This window comes from Daldinia caldariorum, assembly GCF_022478825.1.
Source record: "Daldinia caldariorum strain CBS 122874 unplaced genomic scaffold F4812scaffold_20, whole genome shotgun sequence".
Taxonomy (NCBI): Eukaryota; Fungi; Ascomycota; class Sordariomycetes; order Xylariales; family Hypoxylaceae; genus Daldinia; species Daldinia caldariorum.
In genome coordinates, this window is record NW_025953056.1 from 411591 (window position 1) to 431491 (window position 19901).

The 19901-nt window shown below is 48.3% G+C and overlaps 8 protein-coding genes across 8 annotated transcripts; 5 read left to right on the forward strand and 3 right to left on the reverse strand.

The window, feature by feature from the left end:
- Window positions 1-388: 388 nt before the first annotated feature.
- On the forward strand, window positions 389-840 carry F4812DRAFT_462823 (uncharacterized protein; the record flags this gene model as incomplete). Its single annotated transcript, XM_047938103.1, has 2 exons — window positions 389-661; window positions 724-840. The coding sequence occupies 2 exons, from the start codon at window positions 389-391 to the stop codon at window positions 838-840; spliced, it is 390 nt and encodes a 129-aa protein (XP_047786719.1).
- Window positions 841-1822: 982 nt separating this feature from the next.
- Window positions 1823-3127, forward strand: F4812DRAFT_210829 (putative hydrolase). The gene is made up of 2 exons (XM_047930339.1): window positions 1823-2830; window positions 2899-3127. Exons 1-2 carry the CDS (start codon window positions 1942-1944, stop codon window positions 3069-3071), a joined length of 1062 nt encoding a protein of 353 aa, XP_047786720.1. The 5' UTR covers window positions 1823-1941; the 3' UTR covers window positions 3072-3127.
- Window positions 3128-3310: 183 nt separating this feature from the next.
- F4812DRAFT_443319 (uncharacterized protein) lies at window positions 3311-6764 on the forward strand. The gene has a single exon (XM_047935389.1). The coding sequence runs from the start codon at window positions 3566-3568 to the stop codon at window positions 6317-6319; it is 2754 nt and encodes a 917-aa protein (XP_047786721.1). The 5' UTR covers window positions 3311-3565; the 3' UTR covers window positions 6320-6764.
- Window positions 6765-7864: 1100 nt separating this feature from the next.
- F4812DRAFT_462826 (glycoside hydrolase family 71 protein) lies at window positions 7865-9417 on the forward strand (the record flags this gene model as incomplete). Its single annotated transcript, XM_047938104.1, has 4 exons — window positions 7865-7966; window positions 8024-8573; window positions 8650-8777; window positions 8884-9417. 4 exons carry the CDS (start codon window positions 7865-7867, stop codon window positions 9415-9417), a joined length of 1314 nt encoding a protein of 437 aa, XP_047786722.1.
- A 1077-nt stretch (window positions 9418-10494) lies between these two features.
- Window positions 10495-12105, reverse strand: F4812DRAFT_452997 (uncharacterized protein; the record flags this gene model as incomplete). The annotated part of the gene is made up of 2 exons (XM_047936423.1): window positions 10495-10523; window positions 10614-12105. The coding sequence occupies 2 exons, from the start codon at window positions 12103-12105 to the stop codon at window positions 10495-10497; spliced, it is 1521 nt and encodes a 506-aa protein (XP_047786723.1).
- Window positions 12106-15858: 3753 nt separating this feature from the next.
- On the forward strand, window positions 15859-17446 carry F4812DRAFT_443329 (RNA polymerase II subunit A C-terminal domain phosphatase SSU72). Its single transcript, XM_047935390.1, has 3 exons — window positions 15859-16032; window positions 16253-16488; window positions 16546-17446. The coding sequence occupies exons 2-3, from the start codon at window positions 16373-16375 to the stop codon at window positions 17201-17203; spliced, it is 774 nt and encodes a 257-aa protein (XP_047786724.1). The 5' UTR covers window positions 15859-16032; window positions 16253-16372; the 3' UTR covers window positions 17204-17446.
- A 194-nt stretch (window positions 17447-17640) lies between these two features.
- On the reverse strand, window positions 17641-18593 carry F4812DRAFT_462829 (uncharacterized protein; the record flags this gene model as incomplete). The annotated part of the gene is made up of 2 exons (XM_047938105.1): window positions 17641-18354; window positions 18426-18593. 2 exons carry the CDS (start codon window positions 18591-18593, stop codon window positions 17641-17643), a joined length of 882 nt encoding a protein of 293 aa, XP_047786725.1.
- F4812DRAFT_211032 (uncharacterized protein) lies at window positions 18580-19550 on the reverse strand. The gene is made up of 3 exons (XM_047930340.1): window positions 19233-19550; window positions 18981-19178; window positions 18580-18917 (listed from the first exon to the last, which is right to left on the reverse strand). Exons 1-3 carry the CDS (start codon window positions 19399-19401, stop codon window positions 18817-18819), a joined length of 468 nt encoding a protein of 155 aa, XP_047786726.1. The 5' UTR covers window positions 19402-19550; the 3' UTR covers window positions 18580-18816.
- Window positions 19551-19901: the final 351 nt, after the last annotated feature.

The window sequence follows — 19901 nt, forward strand, 5'->3', positions numbered from 1 at the left end:
AGTCAAAAGGTCCGAGGTGTAAAAGTAGGTACCTATAACAGGTACCTAAATAAGACTAAAAAAGCAAGAAGCCACTAAACACTTGTTACTATAGGTACCCAGGTACTAAGTACTTCAGTCTCATAGACGTGCCAAGGGATCCTTGCACATGCACCTGCAGTAGCTCGTTTGTGTTTACCTCATAGGTAACAATTCGCCCTATTGCATACCTCAAACCAATTTAGGTATTGTACCAAGATACATCCGTTGGTGGGATCCGAAGCTTTAAAGCTCCCCCGCATTTTTTCAAAATCTCCATTTACAAAATTCCATACGCAAATACAATACCACCGAGTACCTCCTATCCTCCCTCATATATTAATTACAACACGAAAAGAACCACATCAAGATGGCAGAGCCGCAACCGAAAAACTTACAAGAGGGCGCATCCGGTGATGTCGAAGATGAAGTCCAAGCTACCGCCAAGTCGGCCGAAGATCGAAAAGCTGCGGCTGCTATGGCAAGCCTCGATACCCGCGGAGACGATGCCACGTCGTCGAATGCTGTCGACCAGGAAGCCGTAAGCAAGGCCATGAAGAGTCTTGGGAGTGGTTCTTCCTCTGCGGGTGCCGCTAAGGATATCAAGAAAGTCAAGGTTGACGCTGCCGACGTTGCGTTGCTAGTACGTCCCCATCCACTACATAGCTTAGGAGCATAATAGTGTTACAGATCCCATACTGATAGATCGCGGTGCGATTCAAGGTCGATGAGCTAGACCTTTCCAAAGCAAAGGCTACCGAGCTGCTTAAAGCGCACGACGGTGACGCAGTTCTCGCTATGAAGGCTTTTATCGCTACGTGAAGAAGGGTTGTGGGATAGAATGACCAGGTCCTTTTCCGCGAATCGTCGTAGGAAAGGCGTCATGAAGATGACGGCGTGATAGAGAGAGAAAAATGAAAATGGGTATACCTCACAAAACGACGAGGAAAAACTCCAACTTGAAAGGCTGATAGACAGTGGTCCTGACTATGCTAAGCCTTCAGCATATACACAAACGAAACGTATGAATACCTACCTAACCTACCTTCTAATTAACGCCGAGAAGTAAGGAAAAAGGAAGGTGTCTGATACTGAGATTATGGTATGCAGCCAAAATACCTGTCTAGGAAGAAAAATATCTGAGCTTTTTCACCCCCAGTACGTTATTATTGTACTGTCAAAAGTTCGGATACCAGACACCGAAAGGTGGACGACCGTCTATGAGATTACTACGTTGTTGCTTAGATGAGCACGAATATGAAAACCAAATAAGTCTCCGAGCCCTCCCTCGCTCAACATCTAACCTAAATACCGAAATTAATACCTGCCTGTGTAATGTGCCGTCTTCGTATCTTTGGTCTCGGCGTTAGCACCAGTTCATTATTAATTCTTAAATCCAACGCCCTGCATGTTCGGAGCAAACGTATAGCCGTTCTTAGGGACAGGGGAGGCATGTGTCCCCGATCCCGTACACCAATGCTATGTCAACCTTTTACCACCAAGTTCGCACCGTAAGCGATGTGGCGGCCCGGGAATACCGTCGGACCGCTCTTCTCATATTTTATCTTATTAATCACGCCTACAGTAGAGTCCATCTCGTACTGTACATTCACATTATACCGACTAAGATTGATAGGCTTGGGTTGATGATAAATCAATATGGAAATTCCATGTCCCTGAGATGAGTGTCAACGGGCAGACAGTCATTAAGTTTGAATTTTACCACTTATAAAAGGTTTAGTTTCTTCCATGATGGATAGGTAGGTTAGGTTAGGTAGCTATGAGCATCAGAAGCCCCGAACGTCACATCCGAAGCAAAGGGCTTGTAGCTATAGAAGCAAGGCTCTCTTCTTACTCACACTCTCGGGTCTTTCAATAGCTTCAGCATAGCAACACCGCCGGAATTAGAACAATCCGCACGTTATGCTTCTCTCGAGATTAGTCCTTCCTCTCTTAGCTACCGCTTCCCAGACGGCAGCTGATCTAATAAAGTGGGATGACTGGGAGCACGGCAGAGTTGCCTTGGAAGATGTCAGCATCCACTTCCGCTATGCTGGCTCGGGGCCGCCGTTACTGCTTGTTCACGGTACGCCGCAGTTCAGTTTAGCATGGCAGCATATCGGTCCCATACTAGCGCAGAACTACACGGTGATCGCTCCGGACAACCGCGGCACCGGAGATTCCAGCATCCCTCCCGACGGCAACTACAGCTCTGCCGTGTCTGCCGCCGACCTCAAGGGCGTCCTGGATTTCTTAAACATCACCTCTACGTACGTTTTCGCGCATGACAAGGGTGTCGGCATGGCCGTCGCGCTCGCTGCGCAGTACCCGGGCCTGGTGAAGAGGCTCGGCCTGGCAGAATACGTGCTCCCTGGTTTCGGATACGAAGCTGTCGCAGCGCCCGCGCCGTACTGGGACTTATACCAGAACCCGCAGAACGCCCTCTTTTCGATCCCGGACTTCGCCGAGTTCCTGATAGCCGGACGCGAGCGCCGGTTCGTGTTGTGGTACTTCTACCACGGGAGCTACTCGGGCCCGGCGTCCTTCTCGGAAGACACGATATCACGCTACGCCGACAGCATCCAGAAGCCCGGCTTCTTGCGCGCGATGTTCGGGACGTTCGCGGCGGCGTCTATCTTGGCGGATGCGGAATTCTTTAATAGGACCGTGGGGCAAAACCCTCTGAGTATGCCGGTGTTCGTGACGGGCGGAGAGGCGAGCATCGGCGTGGAGCCGCTTTTGCGACAGAGCTTCGGACCTATTACAACGGACCTAGAGTTTGATGTTGTTCCGAAGGCGGGACATTGGATCAGTAAGTTTGTGTTTTTTATTCGTGATGACTTGAGTCAACGAGTAAGCAGCCGACTAATATCGCTACAGCCGACGAGAACCCAGCCTGGACTGCGAAACGCATTCAGCAATTCTTAACCAAAGACCCCTCCCCGATAGAGAGTGTCGACTTGTCAGGCCTCAAGGATAAGGTGACGTTGAAAGTGGGTTTCTATGGGACATGGAGGAACGCAGCGCTGGGAGGACAACCTGAGGGCTTTTAATCGGCTTTGTGTGACGATAAACTAGAAAGGCAGTATACCGTGTTATATATAATTTTATAGCTTGTTCCCCCTGCCATCGGAATCTTGCATTTATGCTTATTACTCCATTTACTAGAAGTTTTCATCCCCAAAGTATGCTGGTCCCTGGCAAAATAGAAGCCCCTGAAAAACGGTATTATGGAAACCCCGATTGCTGCCTAGAAGTGGCCGGTGTAATAATCATCACAAGTCAATACTATCATCTATACATATATTTCCCCTTCCGCTCTTTTCCATAAGCTTTTCATATATCAACCACGGGAAGAAGAGCTAATTTTCTCGAACGTATGTCTTGTCTCTATTGTTCGACTTCATAGCCTATCACGTGACTGTATAAGAAGGAGAATTTAGGGACCAACGCTGACGGTGAAGCAACTCAGACTGATGATACCCCAAGCCAACTTCGAATATAGAATTTATCGCTACTCTTATGAACCTTTCCTAAACTGCATCACATGGACACTAATCCACACCGTTTACTACACATAGTTCTTCTTTATAGCGTTGTCTTCTCTTCACCACTCATTCGGCGATATAATACTAGCAACACATGGGGCTTGTTACTACAGATAGGCTGGCTATACATCCCAGGAGACTGTCTTCAGGGCGAGGGACACGAGATGGCTAGATATGATTATTCCCCAGAATGGGAGGACGAGCTTGAGGGTAACATCGACTTTGATCTTTACGATGGAATGAATGACGAAATGCAGCGCATCGTGGACATGGTTGGCGATAACGCCACTCTAGCTCATGATTTAATATCACAAGCGATACAAAATAAGAAAGACCAAGGCCTTATACACAATTCGACGTATTCTCATGGCATATTTCGCGAATCTATGCTCGCTTACCAGGCCCCTCGGAAAATCAGCGTGGATGAAGTGCGGAAGTATGCAGAGCCGATGGTTGCCCACATCTGGAATAACTTCTATGAGCTCCAGCATCTTGTCGAACGCTATGAAGCGCATATTCAGGAGCGGTGGGAGGCGAAGTCCGAAGAAGAGAGACGAGATGTATTAAATAGAGCTTGGGGTTTATCGCCGCCGATGGCCCCTGAGCACCGGCCTGACTTGACGCATTTCAAACATCAGTGCACTGGGCTTGTATGCAACGAAAGCAATAACACGAACGTATCGAAACGACCCCATTTCTTGTGGCCTAATATCAACCTGGAGGATCTCTGCAAGACAGAGCCACTTATATTCTTGCTCAACGCCCGCGGCAGGAATCCGCCGTCGACTTTCGCCTTCGCCGAGCTCGAACCACTCGTATTTGGCATCAGGTCCGGTTCTTTGCGCGTGCCTCCTTTCTTAGATGGATGGAACATGCGATTCTTGGGTAAGGATAGTCCCGGTAGCTACGGAGAGCTGGTCTCTTGGGAAGATGATCCTGATGCGCATCACCGGCTACTTCGCTGTCGTGATGTGAGCCCTGGTGAAGGACTCTGGATCCTCGAAATACAGGACCGCCTGTATAAATTCTTGCTTGAGACTTGCAAGGCTATTCTCCACGACTTTGAATTGCAAGACAAGCAGGGTCGGCCCGAGCCGAAGCCCCCTATCTCTATCGATAAGTACAAAGGAGACATCGCTACTTCTCGGTTATTCTCTCGGTACAAGTCGATCTATCACGTACCCGAGGAATTTGATATTAAACGACTTCAGAGCATAGTTAGTGCCAAGTTATCTCAAGCGGAAGATACCTTGTGGGCACTACGAGAAGATCCTGGGTTTTTCGCCCATAGCCTCTTGGAACTGTATTCGCATCGTCCCGAGCATATGCTCGACGTCAACGGCAATGTCTATCCATCCGTAGCGACCGAACATGGCCGTGAGGAAGTACTGATCTCCACTGTCCGCTCTATGTTGAGTTACTACGTGCCCATCGTCGAAACCTGGGGCTCCGTATACGAACTGGTTAATCGCCTCGCCTCTTTGAAAGAAGGGCTCTTTGATAGAGTTAGGGCCGACGAAAGACCAGAAGATGACCTACCTCTTGACCTAGAAGTAGCATTCCGCTCGTTGCGACACCATCTCGACCATTTTCTCGATGAACACCTCCCCGCAGTCAATAGGTGGGCACGGTGGTCACCGCCCATCCAGCCTCTCTACCGACCGAATGTGCCAGAAACTCCCGACGCGAAGATGACCGTCACAACTGGTAATACGCCGCCGAACCCCCTAGAAGCGGTTTATCTCTGGGTGCTGTACATGATGGCCGACCCCCACAACCTGAAAAATATTGGGATCAACTCGTGCATCCAAGAGATAGAGCGTATCGCCCACGAGCCGGAAGGTCGGAAGTTCTTTACTTCCTTTGTCGCAGAACAATTTTCTGGCATTTTCGTCATGGCGGAGTGTGTACGTCAAATAGGACTCTTCCAACCGTGGGCAGCCGCTTTCGAGACCCGGATAGAGGATAAGAAAGCGCGGAAGCAAATATCCGAAGAGTTCAAGCGTACTGCTGAGGTCTTAGGTCCCCTGTGTAAGCTCGAACTGCCCGGTAATGCTGGAAAGCTCGGTGCTGAGCTGACGCGGATGAAATATCCCGTCGACGAACCTCTTAATAAGACTAACGTCGAGGCTATGCAAGCCGCCGAGAAAACTCTGGATATCTTCTGGGACGAGGTAATAGGCCAACTCCGGAAAGCTGGGCTCTGGAATGGACGCGTGAGAAATGTCCTCGGCAAGACTCCCAAGCGGACAGGTTCATGGGGAGGGTCGTCTAATACCACCCCATCCGGCAATACCGTAGGAAATATTCCCAAACGAATACAACAAGTACTTGGCAGTCCGGCCGACGATATTGGCGGCCACACCCCGCTGAATACACAAGAGCAAGAACAAAAGAACGAGCCGCCACCGTATAAACCTGACGAGCGCGCACGAAAGACTTTCGCCGCGCTCTTCCACGAACCCTCCGCCGCCGGGCCCGGGTCTCCCAAGATTCCGTGGAAGGACTTCCTCTACGCCATGCACCGCGTCGGATTTGAAATCGAAGAACTCGGCGGGTCGAATTGGCATTTCAGCCCTGGGCACTTACTTCCAGACCAAGGCCACGAACACGCGCGGGCTATACAGTTCCACGAGCCGGGCCCCGGGGCGGATATAACGTCTCTCGTGGCGAGGATGTATAGTAGGCGACTGGCTGGAACGTACGGGTGGCGTGCTGAGAGGTTTGCTGAGGCGAGCGGTGGGGAGTTGTAGTGTTAGGTGCCTACCTACATATACCTGATGTTCGGAAAGGGTTAGGTTAGGTACCTATTTACACAAGTTTGAATTATCATGTTTCTAGAATGTAGAAAATTTAGTTATTCTATTTGGAAGTTGTCTCCTGTAAGAATGCCACTCATCGTAAATATTTGAAGAATAACCAACTCCTTATTATCAAGCATTAACCACCCCGATCAGCAACCTGGCAGATACCTGATATAGGGGATATCGCAATGACCGCCATGTGAGAGCTATATAGTATGCGTTTATCGTAGCGGTGCATACCTACTATCGAGTTATAATGTTTCTTGAATCGACAATTATAATTGATAGGTATAACTCAGGTATTCTCGCATGAGAAATATATGATGACACGTTACGTTGACTAAGGTATTCGGAGTAATTGCTACGATGCTTGGCTCGTGAACGTTGTGAGTCGTTGTCACTCTAAGCTTAAAATTCGATCTCACCTCGAAGACGAACTAATGCAAGGGCTAATTGTAGACTTGGTGGGGTATAAGATTTACTAATAATAACCTACCTACCTACAGTACAACACAATACAATCAATACACTGCGTCAGAAGTTTAAAGACCCCAAGACGCAACCATCCATCGTCTTGAATGAGAGAGTTGATGGAAAATGTATTAACTAATTCCTTCACCACGTGGGATCTTACACACAATGACAATCGATCCCGGTCTTCCAAGTCCTTGAAGTTTTTCTGTCATTTTGATTCTGTCCTGCCAAATAGGGTGAAGTCCCGAAAAACAGGTAGGGTCTTCTTCCCCTTCTTACAGTCTATCAAGCATAGAATAATATCCCATGCTTGGCCACACTTGATTCCTTCTCTAGCTTTATAGCTATTCCAAGCTCGTGAAAACCTACCCCCGAGAACCGAAAAGGATCCAGCCTTACGCTCCAAAATTAAGGTAGACCTCTAATCGATCGCATCCTTCCTAATGCTTTTACGGATGCGAATCACGTTGCCAAGAACGATGGGCGGGGGCCGATTAGTACCTAGTACGGAGAATGAGGCCAAAGGATGATTCAAGTTGTTACATGCGATGGTACATAATCACATCCTGGCGGCACTTTGGAGGGTTTCCTATATGGGTGAATCGTGTTCGGGTACACGGAAAGGCCCGAACAGCATTCCATCGATGGAACAGAAGAAGCCCCTACCTTGGAGCCTTGTCTACTGCGTAGGAACCGTCTTATGGACCTTTGCTTGGGGCTGCGTCGCTTGGGAGCGCTGAGTCTCCAGCAATATATCGCAGACGAGCTTACATATGGGATATGCCGAGCTGTGGTTTTGTCAAACATGCAGAAACATCGTGCTACCATAGTTTATTTCGGGAATACCTACCTAAGCTTAGGTATATAGGTAGGTAGGGAGCTAATAGGAGAAAGTTCCACGGATATATAATTGACCAGGAGCGCCTCTTCTCCGATCTCTTAGAACGTAGCTCATCCCAAGCCTCAACCACTTTAACTTCTCTTCTCTCTATCATTTACCAATCATTTGCATTGGTAGCCATGTACGGAAAGATCAACTCAGTGCTGGCGTTGCTGCTTGCCGGTTCAGCCTTTATAACTCGATCCGTTGTGGAAAGTAAGCTCGTATTTGCTCATTATATGGTAAATTCGCTTTGGTCTGAAATATGTTTCTTGAGCGAGCTTCTAACCGTTATGCAGGTCGGGTCTGTGGATTCGCAAACTACCCACGCGCAGCAAGATATCGACGGTGCTATTAACGTCGGCTTCGACGCCTTCGCCCTGAACGTGGGAAGTCCCGATGCGGACTGGGCAAAGAACACCATACAGCAGTTATTCGACTACGCGGGGGACAAGCCGTTCAAGCTCTTCTTTAGCTTCGATTTCTACGGCAACGGAGACATCAACCGGCACCAAGCTCTCTTTAGCCAATTCAAGGACCACCCCGCTCACCTCAGGTATAACGACCTACCCGTCGTCTCCTCTTACAGCGGAGGAAACATCGGCCCCGACGCGTGGAGGAATTTCAAAAACACCAACAACGTCTATCTCATCCCGAACCCGGAGGCTGATGGGAACTACTACAACAACCCCTCGGCTTTCTTTCAGAGCTGGGGCGACGCTGTCGACGGCGTGTTCAGCTGGGAGACGGCCTGGCCCGAGACTTCGGAAAAGCCGGCCAATGTGTCTTCGGAGAGGGATTCGGCGGTCAAGTCGGCCGCAGACGCTGCTGGCAAGGCTTATGTGATGGGTAAGACGCCCGTCTACCTAAGCGGAATTTCTGTCGGATCGAATTAACAAAAGAAAAAAAAATTAAAATAACGCAGGTCTATCTTCTCTTCAATATAAACACTGCTGCGGAGATTCCTGGTACCGCGGCGGCGAGACTAACTTGCCCGAGCGTATGGAGCAGATCCTATCCGTCTCTCCCGAATTCACCGAGGTGATTACTTGGGTATGGAACACTTCCAATTGCGTCCTACCTACCTACCTACCTACCTACCCTATCTATTGCGTATCTGAGGTCAATCCAGCTAACCTATACATAAATCTACAAATAGAACGACGCCGGTGAAAGCCACTACATCGGCCCGTGCTGGCCCGAGGGCTTAACCGAGGAGATCCTGCAGTACGGCAACTCGGCCACGACGCCGCACGCCGGCTGGCAGCCGCTCATCGCCTCCTTCGTCGACGCCTTCAAGGCCGGCGCCACGGACGTCGGCGCCATGAAGCCGCGCGGCGCAAATTTCGCGGGCGCCATGTGGTACCGCGGCGTCCTGACGAGCTGCACCGGGGCCAAGCCGCGCGGCTCCGGCGCCGCCGTCGACGCCGTCAACTACGCCGTCGTCCTCCCGGCGGGCAGCACCGGCCTCCGCGTGCGCGTGTCCAGCGGCGGGCGGGTCCTCGCCACGCAGCCGGTGCGCGGCGGACTGAACTACAACTCGGTCGCGGGCATGGCGACGGGCGCGCAGAAGATCGAGCTGGTCGACGGCGGCGGGCGGGTCATCGCGTCGGCTAGCGGCGCGGTGGACGTGACCAACGATCCTGCGAACGGGTTCTGCAACTACAACTACTACGTAGCTGGGCTGCAGTGAAATATATGCCTAGGGTAACTTGGGAAATGAGATGGGGAGTGGTGGGAAGCCGCTGTCCTTGTCCTGGGGACTTGGAGTAGTTATATAGAATATAGTATAGGTACCTCCTAAGGTAACTATATAGTAGGGCCATCGAGTGGTCTCAAAATGTTGTAAACATCAAATCATTTCTTATAACAGCCACTTTCACTAACCAGAACGACTATTCGAGGTGGTATGTAGGTAATTTTCATATGATCTGGGGATTGGTCTGACCTGCGCCGCGTTTACCCCCCTTTTCCTAACCCTATTTACATCGCTGAGGTCAATCATCTTTCTTATACACTAGGGGATCCCCAGGGATCTAACAGACAAAACAAATTCATGATTTCTAAGTTAGTGATAGACTCATGATGATAGCTAGGAGGTTCACTGGACCTGAAAATATACCTAATCCTTACATCTCTCTATATTAAGTACCTAAGGTACCTAACCTGGGTAGGTAGGCAAGTTCGAGTAAGGACTCAAGTACAAACTGTAAACAATGAAGCACTTCTATAATCAATACACCCGACATGAGGATTACAGCAGATCAAGCATCACCGACTCAAAATAATTCTCATTAGTCACGATCAAATACCTAAGCGCATACTTTGATCGTCATTTCTCTCATTCAACTATCTTCTTGACGGATGATCATGTGATCACGTGTCTCTAATTCTGCATCTTCCCCTTTCCGCGATGCGATGTGGTAATAGGTACACCGCCGCGAATAAAATACACCAATGCAGGCTTATTAGAATCCTATCATATCCATCCGTATGCGGCTCCGGCGTGTAAGCCCTTAAAAGTCAACAGGCCATTGCAGACGACTGGTGTGGTCGTTATAATTACTAGTTCTTTACAAGTGACGCGAGATATTTGAAACCATCATTTTGGACGATGGGGACCGCGTCGCTAACTATCGCAATGAAGCTGGATGCTATATTGCGACTATCTAGAGGAATCAAATTTCCCCAGATGAATCGATTTTCGATTCGATATAATCGGTATTTCGGCATGGGTCCTGCTCTCTGGCCCATGTTCGAAGCAACTCTATCACTTCTTTTCGGTCTTCTGCTGGTACTCTCCGGAATCAGATTCGTAATCGGGTGACTTCATTTTTGAGTGGGGTAGAATATCGAGCGACTGTGACTTTCTAGAGTTGGAACTATTACGTTTCGTATCCTGACTGCTACGCCCCAGCGGTGAATCGCCAACGTAATTCTGGGCCGTAGGCGTGTTGGCTTGACTGCCTCCACGTTGGCCGTGATAATGTACAACTTGCGGTGGGGGCTGCCCATGCTGGCCGAGGAGATGCTGGGGGTATGGATCTAGGTCCTTGCTGGAAGTAGAGAAAGTCGAGACCACCGGTTGGTGATATCCGTTTGCCGAGTTGTTCCCTGCCGAAATAAGTCCCGACTGCGTAGTATTTGTATTCAGGGTCAATGGTGCTTGTCCGTTGTGCTCGACTTGCGTTGGGGTGCCGGTGTCGTAAGGGGTTCCTGGACCGGGGTCGGCTTGTCCGGTCAGGCTCGTCATACCGCCCTCGATGTCTTTGAGGAGGCGAACATACTCTTCCGGCACTAATCCGCTTTCCTGGGTCTTGGGGTCCTCGGCAACAAGCCAGCCTTGGCCATGCCTATACGACACCCAAATCACCTGGCCTTCAACTAGAGGTAGTTCGTTTTCGTTTTCCCTCTCGAAGTCGAACAAAGCAACGGCCTTGCCGTGCATCTCCTCATCTGGCGAGGTGATGGTGAATTGATAATCTCTCGAATACCTAGACTCGTCATACGGATGGTGATAGCCTGGAGATGAACCAGTACTTGAAGCGTCTGATTCAGACCCATATCCGGCATCATTATCAGCGTAATTTCGCGGTTGCTGATCCGACGATTGCTGGTAAGAATCAATAGAATGCCGGTCTCCATCTAAGGGATACGTGACATATTCTCCGCCCGGTCCGTTGGCCTCGCCTCCCTGGTCTACGTAATATCTTTCAGCTGTGTCGCCATAGTAACCCCTGTTAGAGTCTAGACCTCCCGCGCTGAGTATAGAGGAAGGACCGCCATCTCTCGAACTTCGGCTCTTATGATGCCCCGTGACAGCAGAGGTCGACTTGTGCTTCCGGTGTCGCGAACTCACGACGGGGCTCTGCAAGTCTTCGTCCTCGCTCCAGGGAGGGCCATCACCAAAATGAATTGGAGCAAGCTCACCACCCTTTCCAAGTCCACCGTCCGATGTCCAATCCCAACCAATCTTGCTTTCCCACGAAGCGGGAGGGTCCGAAAGTCGTCTCGTCTCGCTCGCGGGTGTGGTCATACCGGAGGGGGGTCTCGAGGGCTCGGGCGGGGGGCCATAGTGCATCGGATGTGTGGGCGGGTACGCGAAGTCTCGAACGATGGTATAGGACAGGCTGGGGTGGAAAATGGGAAAGAGGAAAGAGGGGGGTCGTGACCGCGACGGGACAGAGCCCGTCGAGTACTGCGACAGTCGGTTCTTGGAAGCGTGGGACATCGGTCGCGGTACGGTTGATCGGCGCGCGGGCGGGGAAGTTATTAATGGCGTTAAGGCCGGGTGATTCGGGTTCGTAGTATACTGTTGCGGAGGAGCTGCTGGAGGCGAAACGGCTGGGGATGAGTACGATGAGGACATGATTGCGGTCATCGAGGAAGGGAGACCGAGACAGTCTTCATATGCGTACCCAGAAAGAGAATATATATTTATGTCGAAGTACGACACGTATATCGTGTATCACGTCTACGACGTCTGCAATGTGTGCCGGCGTCTCGAACAGCTGGACTGCACAGCAACCAGACTACACAGGTGTATACATTCACACACGGTGCGAATGCCGCCTAACAAACTTGACCCGCAAGTTGACCTGCAAGCTGTCCCGCGATCTCGTGGAGATCCTCAATGGGCGAAAATCAGATAACCCGGGGAGGACGGTTTTATTAGTAATGGTCAGATATTATATGATATCCCAATCCGAGGCCGAAATATCTTCTTCACGTCGGGGCGACAACAAAGTCGTATGAGTTTTCGGCCACCTCGTCAAAACGGCAGTTATACGTCCAAAGAAAGACCAAGATACGAGGAACGATGAGGTAGCTGGTATCGGCAGCTTGTCGTGAATACTATATCACGTCTCGTCGTCGGATTAACTAAGGTTTGCAGAACCAATGTCTGTAGAGAAGGGAGTGAGGTGGTAAAGAAGAAAAAAAAGAAGAAGAAGGTGGTGTTGCGAAGAGAACTGCGGGCGCTGGCGCAAAGCGAAGTTGGTGTTAGAAAGTAGACTGGAGGTCTCGAATTCGAATGCGAGATTGGAGCCCTAGAAGCCCTGCAAAGATTACTAGGGGTTAACAAGAAGGTAGAAAAGGTAGGAAATTATTCATAATAGGATAAGGCTCAAGGTTATGGGGTTATGGGAAGGGTATATTCTGGTATTGTAGGAACGGAACTGTGGAGATTTTTTGGTTGCTTTTCGGTTACTTTTGGGTGGTGTACGAACCAGACGAAGTAGAGGTAGGGTGTGAAAAGGTTGCGGGTGGAGACGTAAAAAAGAGTACCACAGCAGCGGGAGGATCCCAAAGTTCAATTGAGAGTTGGAAGTAACAGGACCACAGTGGCAGGGTAGAATACGCCTACCTCTAACCTATCCAGGTGGAATAGTGGAATACATGTAGTCTACGCTAGGAGTGGCTGCCTGCTTTAGCTGAAAGTACCTCTTACACTACCTAACCTACCAGGTAATTGATTGTACCTAACCTTGCTGTAAATCGTATGTAACTTAGCACTAGGTACACCACCCGCTGTACTGTACCCTACTACCTGGTAGCATATTGATCTAAGGTTCTCCCTTAAAAACAAAGGCAACACCGGCAAAGCTTTACGACAGGACAAAGAAGAAAAAAGAAAAAAGCAAAGACCTTGTTTTCTTCGGAGGTGCAAACTTACAATTACAGGAGGGTCTAGCGATAGGTACGCTGGAATTGGTCTCGATTAAGCGCGTGGTACAAAGATCCTACTGGCTGAGAGTCCTGTACTTTAGCGGCTCTTTCCCTTTGGTAACCACTCAGCGGGGTCTAACGAATGGGCGACGCATCCCTTGAAATAGCGCCGGCGGTTGCTTGCCGACCGAGCAACATCGAACCCGAGCGACCGAGTCGCTTACTTACCTACTATGTACCCCTATAACGTGAACCCCTATAATACGTGAAATGAAGCAAAGTGAAATACCTCAAAATAAATCAAGATTCCTAATTCGAGTAATATGCAAACCTCTACGTTTTGATTCGGTCAATGTTTATTTTACCCTCTTTGTTTCATACTTGTCCGTTCCGATGTACATAGTATCAGAGTTATAAGAGGAGTGATATGCGCCTTGAGGACTCGACCGGCATGCGCAAAGAACCATAACGGCTCTTTTTAAGACAGACACACCAACAATAGTGGTAAATGAACAAGGCTCCAATTCGTACTCCATAAGAGTAAACAGCTGAAAATCAAACGTGCTTCTACAGCTCTTTGTAGCTAACATATCTCAAATATCCATGTATAAGTGAGTCTATATTAGAACTACCTAGGTAATATTAAGTACAGAAGCCTACCTAAGTACCTATGGTTATAGATCAGTTATATTCGTAGGTACTTAATATAAATAAGAATTAGCTTACCTTCGATTTCAATGTCCACGAGGAAATAGAAAAGAGTATTCATAGTGCGTTCCGCGGCGTTGCTGATTATAATGTTCCGCATAAGGGCGGTCACATCAACTCCGTTCGAATGCAATGAAGTTGCATTCGCTGTGGTCTCTTGCAGCCCAATAACACTTCCATCTACTTACCTGTTAGGCACGGCCCCGCGGCCCAGAGATCAACCCCAGAGACTAACTAACCCCTTGATACAGCCTGATATCTCGAGTCCTTCCTTAGCTTACTTATATAATAAGTGAGGCATATTAGATTAATATTAACAGGTAACTATCTAACTACCCAGGTAGCTTGCTGCCATAGTTCTTCCCACGAGACTACTGTCTTGGATTTTATACTCCCTTTCTAACGAGTTATGTAACTAGAACAGGAAAGAATATACGCTTTACACAGCTGCACGTCCAACCAAGCTGGAGTCATCTCAGAATTGCTACGTACATACAAGTTGCTTCGTCTTGCTTCGTCATGCTTCCCTAGCGCTCACGCCTTGCAGCAACACCGCATCTACCATGTACTCCTCTGCGGACATGGTTGTCGAATGCGATGAGCAGCCCGAAGAACCATGCATCTAGTCGATGGTGAAACAAAAGGCGGCATGGTTGATTCGTGCCGCACACGTGACCCTTAACCGATGCCTCAATCCGTCGTCACCTACTTGCTTGGATATGTAGGTCTGTACTCGCAGCGTGCATATCGAGCTTTTAGGAATACGAAAAAGCGGTCTGATATGAAGAATTGTGACCTGTTTCGGTCGAGGGATACAATGCAATGTCAGTCAGAAAGGAGACAAAGAGAAGAATAAAAAATAAAAACAAAACTAGAACTGAAGCCGAACGCGGTGGTAAATCCGTAAATCCGTACTTGGGAACTTGTAAATCAAGTTACACGCAGGGTATCCCAGCAAACAAAATGATGTTACCACTTAGGTTAGGTTAGGTAGCTTCAGGTGTAGGTCTAGGTTCAGGACTAGCTACCTAGGTAGGTATACATAATACTATAGTATACATTATACAATACATAAAAGTAGAATGGACAACCGAACAACAGCATAAAAGTTGTAATGTCATTCTATGCCAAGGCAAGAATGATAGGCAACTACGAAGTACTAGGTATAGTACGTCGAGCGTGTAAGCCGATCCGGACTTTCTCCTGGTTGGATCGGATGGTGCATCGAACGGGAGGGAGAATTGGAGATGATGTTTCTATTTCTGGCAACAACCCTTTCGAACAAAGCATTCGACCTGCTCGAACTGCAATATCGGGGCGCCGACCCTACACTAGTCAGACTAGTGTGCTATTTGATTGGATGATAGCTTCCCCACCGCTATTGCAAAGGTCATTCTGTCGTTTGTTTCATATTTTCTGCGTCTGCGTTGTCCAACCCACGCCAGTAGAGGTACAGAGGCGAATTAGGTACATGTAGCTACGGTACCTACCTCTATACGCATCCTTACCTAATTATGTATGTACCTTAGGTACCTGCATAAGAATCCAATAGAATCTAATTCTTAAGCCGGGCCTAACCACCTGCAGAGACAAATACGAAATTGGATTATCGATGCGCAGATGCATAAACCCAGGCGGTTGGCTACATATGTACATTACCTAAGGTACCTAACCTTCTAGCGGCTGCTTGCGGCTGTCAACCCAGTGGGTCCATGGATGCAGGTGCCCACTGCTTAGCGGCGCGGATTAACGAATATACCGATGCCTTATGCGGCGCGTTCCCGTCCTAGAATGCGCTTAGGTTAGGTTACCTAGTACCAACTACCTAACTTGATGTCACCAGCACTTTTCTTCACTGAACATCAAAAATTCAACATCACATCAAATAATTAAATCACTTTCAAATTACCAACTTTTCAGCAGAACCATTGATGTAAGTTCAATTTCTCACACTCGTCCTCCCGTAACCCGCTCGGTATCATGCACCCCTCGTTATGATGAAATTTAATATTGGAGCTGTCTGAATTTTCCATGGTGACACTCAATTTATTACCTTACGCAACATTATCTGAACTACATGAGAATTATCACTCTTTCTACCTTCCCTTGTAATTGATTATGAGTAGAATATAAAATTGACGCGCTCATAATAGACTTCCATTCGGGTTGATATCCGATATCCGACGAGCATGCGAATGCCGTCGATATCATCTTAGCTCGTCGAATTCCGTCGAATTGAGCTTGACACACACTACCTTGGCGGCCAAAACAAGATGGAGGATGCAAATGGAACATTAGTAGCTGCTGCTGCGCCGGCCAACGGCGAGCGGGAGGACCCGGGAGGATTCAAACTGAAGTTCTGTACCGTCTGCGCCAGCAACCAGAACAGGTATGACAATTCCTCCCCATCACAGTATGTTATATATAAGTACTGACCACCATAAAGATCGATGGAAGCACATCTTCGGTTATCACAAGCTCACTACCCCGTCATTTCTTTCGGTACAGGGTCTTTAGTTCGACTCCCTGGACCTTCCATAACCCAGCCCAACGTCTATCAATTTAACAAGGTGTCATACGACGCCATGTACAAAGAACTCCACGAGAAAGATCCTCGGTTATATACCGCTAACGGCCTGCTCAACATGCTGGGCAGGAATAGACAGGTGAAATGGGGTCCGGAACGATGGCAGGATTGGCAGATAGGCATTCCCAGAACCGACCACGCTTCGGATCGAGGAAGCGAAGGGACCGAAGGCGGTGTGGTAGATGTAGTAATCACCTGCGAGGAGAGGTGCTGGGATGCCGTCATCGACGACCTTCTGAATAGAGGGTCGCCTCTAAACAGGCCCGTTCACGTTATCAACGTCGATATCAAGGATAACCACGAAGAGGCCTCTATCGGTGGGCGAGGTATTCTCGACCTTGCCGACTCGTTGAATAATGCAGCGAAGGAGGAGCGTGAGGCCGTAGGACCTGCTGCATTTGATATGGCGAGTGCAGCCAGTAGAGCCTCTTTTGACGAACGTGTACCAGACATCATCGGAGAGTGGCAGGAGAGGTGGCCAAATCTACCTGCGACATGGACGTTGGCGTGGTTTTAGGATGCAAGGCTAGATGTTTTCTTTTTTTGCGGTGATACCCCAGGATTAGTGTTCTTTCTTTTCTTTTTAAATGAGGACAGCTATAACAGCTCTGCAGAGGAATATCCGGTTGTTTTTAAGGGTCTGCTAAGCGCGGTATTTGGGAACGGCGAATATCGATGTATTAATCAGTAATATATCATGGTTGCTTTAATTCTCTGCAACTTTGCCAGTAATAATCCAGCTTCTATATTGCAAGACAACACTCAAATATCAGGTGATAGCATTTTTCTATGTTATTTGGATGACGATGGATCCACGTCAGGCTGCTTATAACCTCCAGCCAGCAACCGGAATGTTTCAGACATGAACGTCGGATACGAAGCTTATACTTCGAGGTACCTATATAAAGGCGGGTTGATAAAGCTAATTTTGGTGAAGCCTATACTCTTTCCTGTTCACATACTCTTTCTTATCTTGTGCCTCTTGTTGCTCTGCTGCCGTACGGGGATCACCTCGCTGTTGATACCTTGTCGTCTGGCTTTTTCCCGGGTCCCATAGGGCCTATTGGGCTGGACGATAGAGTTCCCTGCTGCTGGTCCCGTGTTCTTCGAAGCTTCTTCCGCAAAGATGTCTGCCAGCTCCTCTACCATTTCTTCGAAATCCGCATAATCTTCAGCGGTATTGCCCGGTGTCGGGTCGGCCATCAAGTCACTCCCTCTCTTCTTTCCCCTCTTCGCTTCTCTGCGTATTCTCTCCCATGAAGCCGGTAGCCTCCATTGCCTCCTACCGCCTTCTGGCGTGGTAATTTCCTTTACCCTGTTAGTCTCCAAAGCTTTGTCTACAGGGTCATATTGTGCTTTCGAAGCTACCAGCTCTCCCTTAGCTCGTTGCCCTTGAGGCCCTTGGGTCGCATCGCTTTCCTCGGGCTCCTTGAGAGGCCATAGTATGAAATAAATTCCGCCGTCGTCGCCTTCGGCATGAAGATAGCCCTCTTCGATGAGGGTGATGTTATTCTCTTCGATGCGACATTCCCTGACCATATCCGTCCAAATTGCTGGTCCGGATTCGTTTCTTCTTATGCAGAAGATGCACTTTTCGCCCTCTACCTCGTCTAAGTAAAAGTCTTCAAGAGAATCCATCTTGATTAGCGTGTGGGATTTGAATTTCCTCTTGGTATAATTCTATTAGTTGAAGGGTACCTTAGGTAGGCATTAAGTATAGCGAGGGATCATGCGCGTACGTTCAATTTCTGTTCAAGGAGCGTGGCGAGCTGGGTTAACTCTGCGGTTGGTTTCTTGTTAGATGGAGCATCTGTGACTTCTAGACGGCCAGCGTCGATTTGTTTACAAATATCCCCCACGAGGCTGGTTAGAGTTGCCACCGGGATCAAGACGTTGAGGAACGACATCGTTAAGTTCTTCGTCGAGATGACGTCTAATCTCAATAATGGAAAGAGTATAGGCAATTGAAGTATTTCTTTTTTGGTTTCTTGTGAATTATCTGCAGCCAGGGTATAGATAGACCGCCACATTACCTTAGGTGAACAATTTTTATTTTGATGGAGGCATTGATGTGACCAATAGACGGTTAACAAGCAGCTCGCCACACCAGATCTATGCACGCAGTACGGCTTATACTATATATAGCCAGGATACCTTCAATACATAATTACCTGCTAAACACGTGCCGATGCTAGCTAGAAGCAGCCTACAGAATAAAGTAAAAACCCAACCTAGACATTATAGTTATTTGAAATGGTAACAAATGCAAAGGTGATGAAGAATAATGTACCTACCTAGGATAGGGCTCTGCTCTGTGCTATTCCTCGAGTTATTGAGCCATATACCTTGTTTCGGTAATCCAGACCAATCATATGTCCGCTCCAGAGGATCTCGAATGCGGCGGCCAGCGAAGCGCGCGCGACGGGATATGACTTGAGCCATCTGAACCTGGTATAGTTGCCCGCCGGCGAGTAAAGAACCAATAGGGTACACTGGTAAACACTAAGTATAATACTTGCACCGGAGCTGACTTGGAGATGCATTACGGATTGTAATATACCTTACATTTGGACAAGTTATGGCAATAGAATATGGATGAAGAAATCCACAAATGTTGCGAATCCCCTCTTTTTCTTCCCGGTCCATGGGGAAATACGAAATCGTCACGAACCCCACGAATAGATATATCGTCATCGGAGAAGGTGAGCGGTCCATCTTGCTGGCCTCGATCTTCTTTCGGTTTTTTTTTTCTTTTTTTTTCTTTGTTTATTCATAGGTGGTTAAGCAATAGAACTGGTTAAGTAAAATGAATAAAAAGCGGACGGACTTCTAGAACGTGAATAATAATCCTTAGCATCCTCACGGGTGGATCCTATCCCAGCAATGCAAGGCAAATGGGGCGGTCAGAGGATTAAAAGAGGCTTGGAGGGAATGAATTTCTCATTTCAAGAAAAATGTGCGGATTACCTAGGTAGGTAGGTACCTATTATCGACCTGTATTGTGACCGGATGTCTATTTGTACACAACCCCTGAGATTGAATTGAGTTTTAGGGGTTGTGTTTTACGTGCTTGTGCATGCACCGTTGCATTGTTAGCGGGATACGTACCTACCTCAGGTACGCGAGATTGAGGGAAAGCTTATCTCAGCCTACGGAATACCTTTATATTATATGTCTTCTAATCGTAGACACGTATTACGCAAATTTACTAGTAC

Bases quoted from the DNA above. Each gene is read 5' to 3' on its own strand.
- F4812DRAFT_210829 (XM_047930339.1), top strand. From the start codon at position 1,942: ATGCTTCTCTCGAGATTAGTCCTTCCTCTCTTAGCTACCGCTTCCCAG. The intron at 2,831-2,898 runs GTAAGTTTGTGT...ATATCGCTACAG, and splicing joins GAAGGCGGGACATTGGATCA to CCGACGAGAACCCAGCCTGG.
- F4812DRAFT_443319 (XM_047935389.1), top strand. From the start codon at position 3,566: ATGGACACTAATCCACACCGTTTACTACACATAGTTCTTCTTTATAGC.
- F4812DRAFT_443329 (XM_047935390.1), top strand. From the start codon at position 16,373: ATGGAGGATGCAAATGGAACATTAGTAGCTGCTGCTGCGCCGGCCAAC. The intron at 16,489-16,545 runs GTATGACAATTC...ACCACCATAAAG, and splicing joins TGCGCCAGCAACCAGAACAG to ATCGATGGAAGCACATCTTC.
- F4812DRAFT_211032 (XM_047930340.1), bottom strand. From the start codon at position 19,401: ATGGACCGCTCACCTTCTCCGATGACGATATATCTATTCGTGGGGTTC. The intron at 19,179-19,232 runs GTAATGCATCTC...AGTGTTTACCAG, and splicing joins TGTAAGGTATATTACAATCC to TGTACCCTATTGGTTCTTTA. The intron at 18,918-18,980 runs GTAGGTACATTA...TATAATGTCTAG, and splicing joins AGAGCAGAGCCCTATCCTAG to GTTGGGTTTTTACTTTATTC.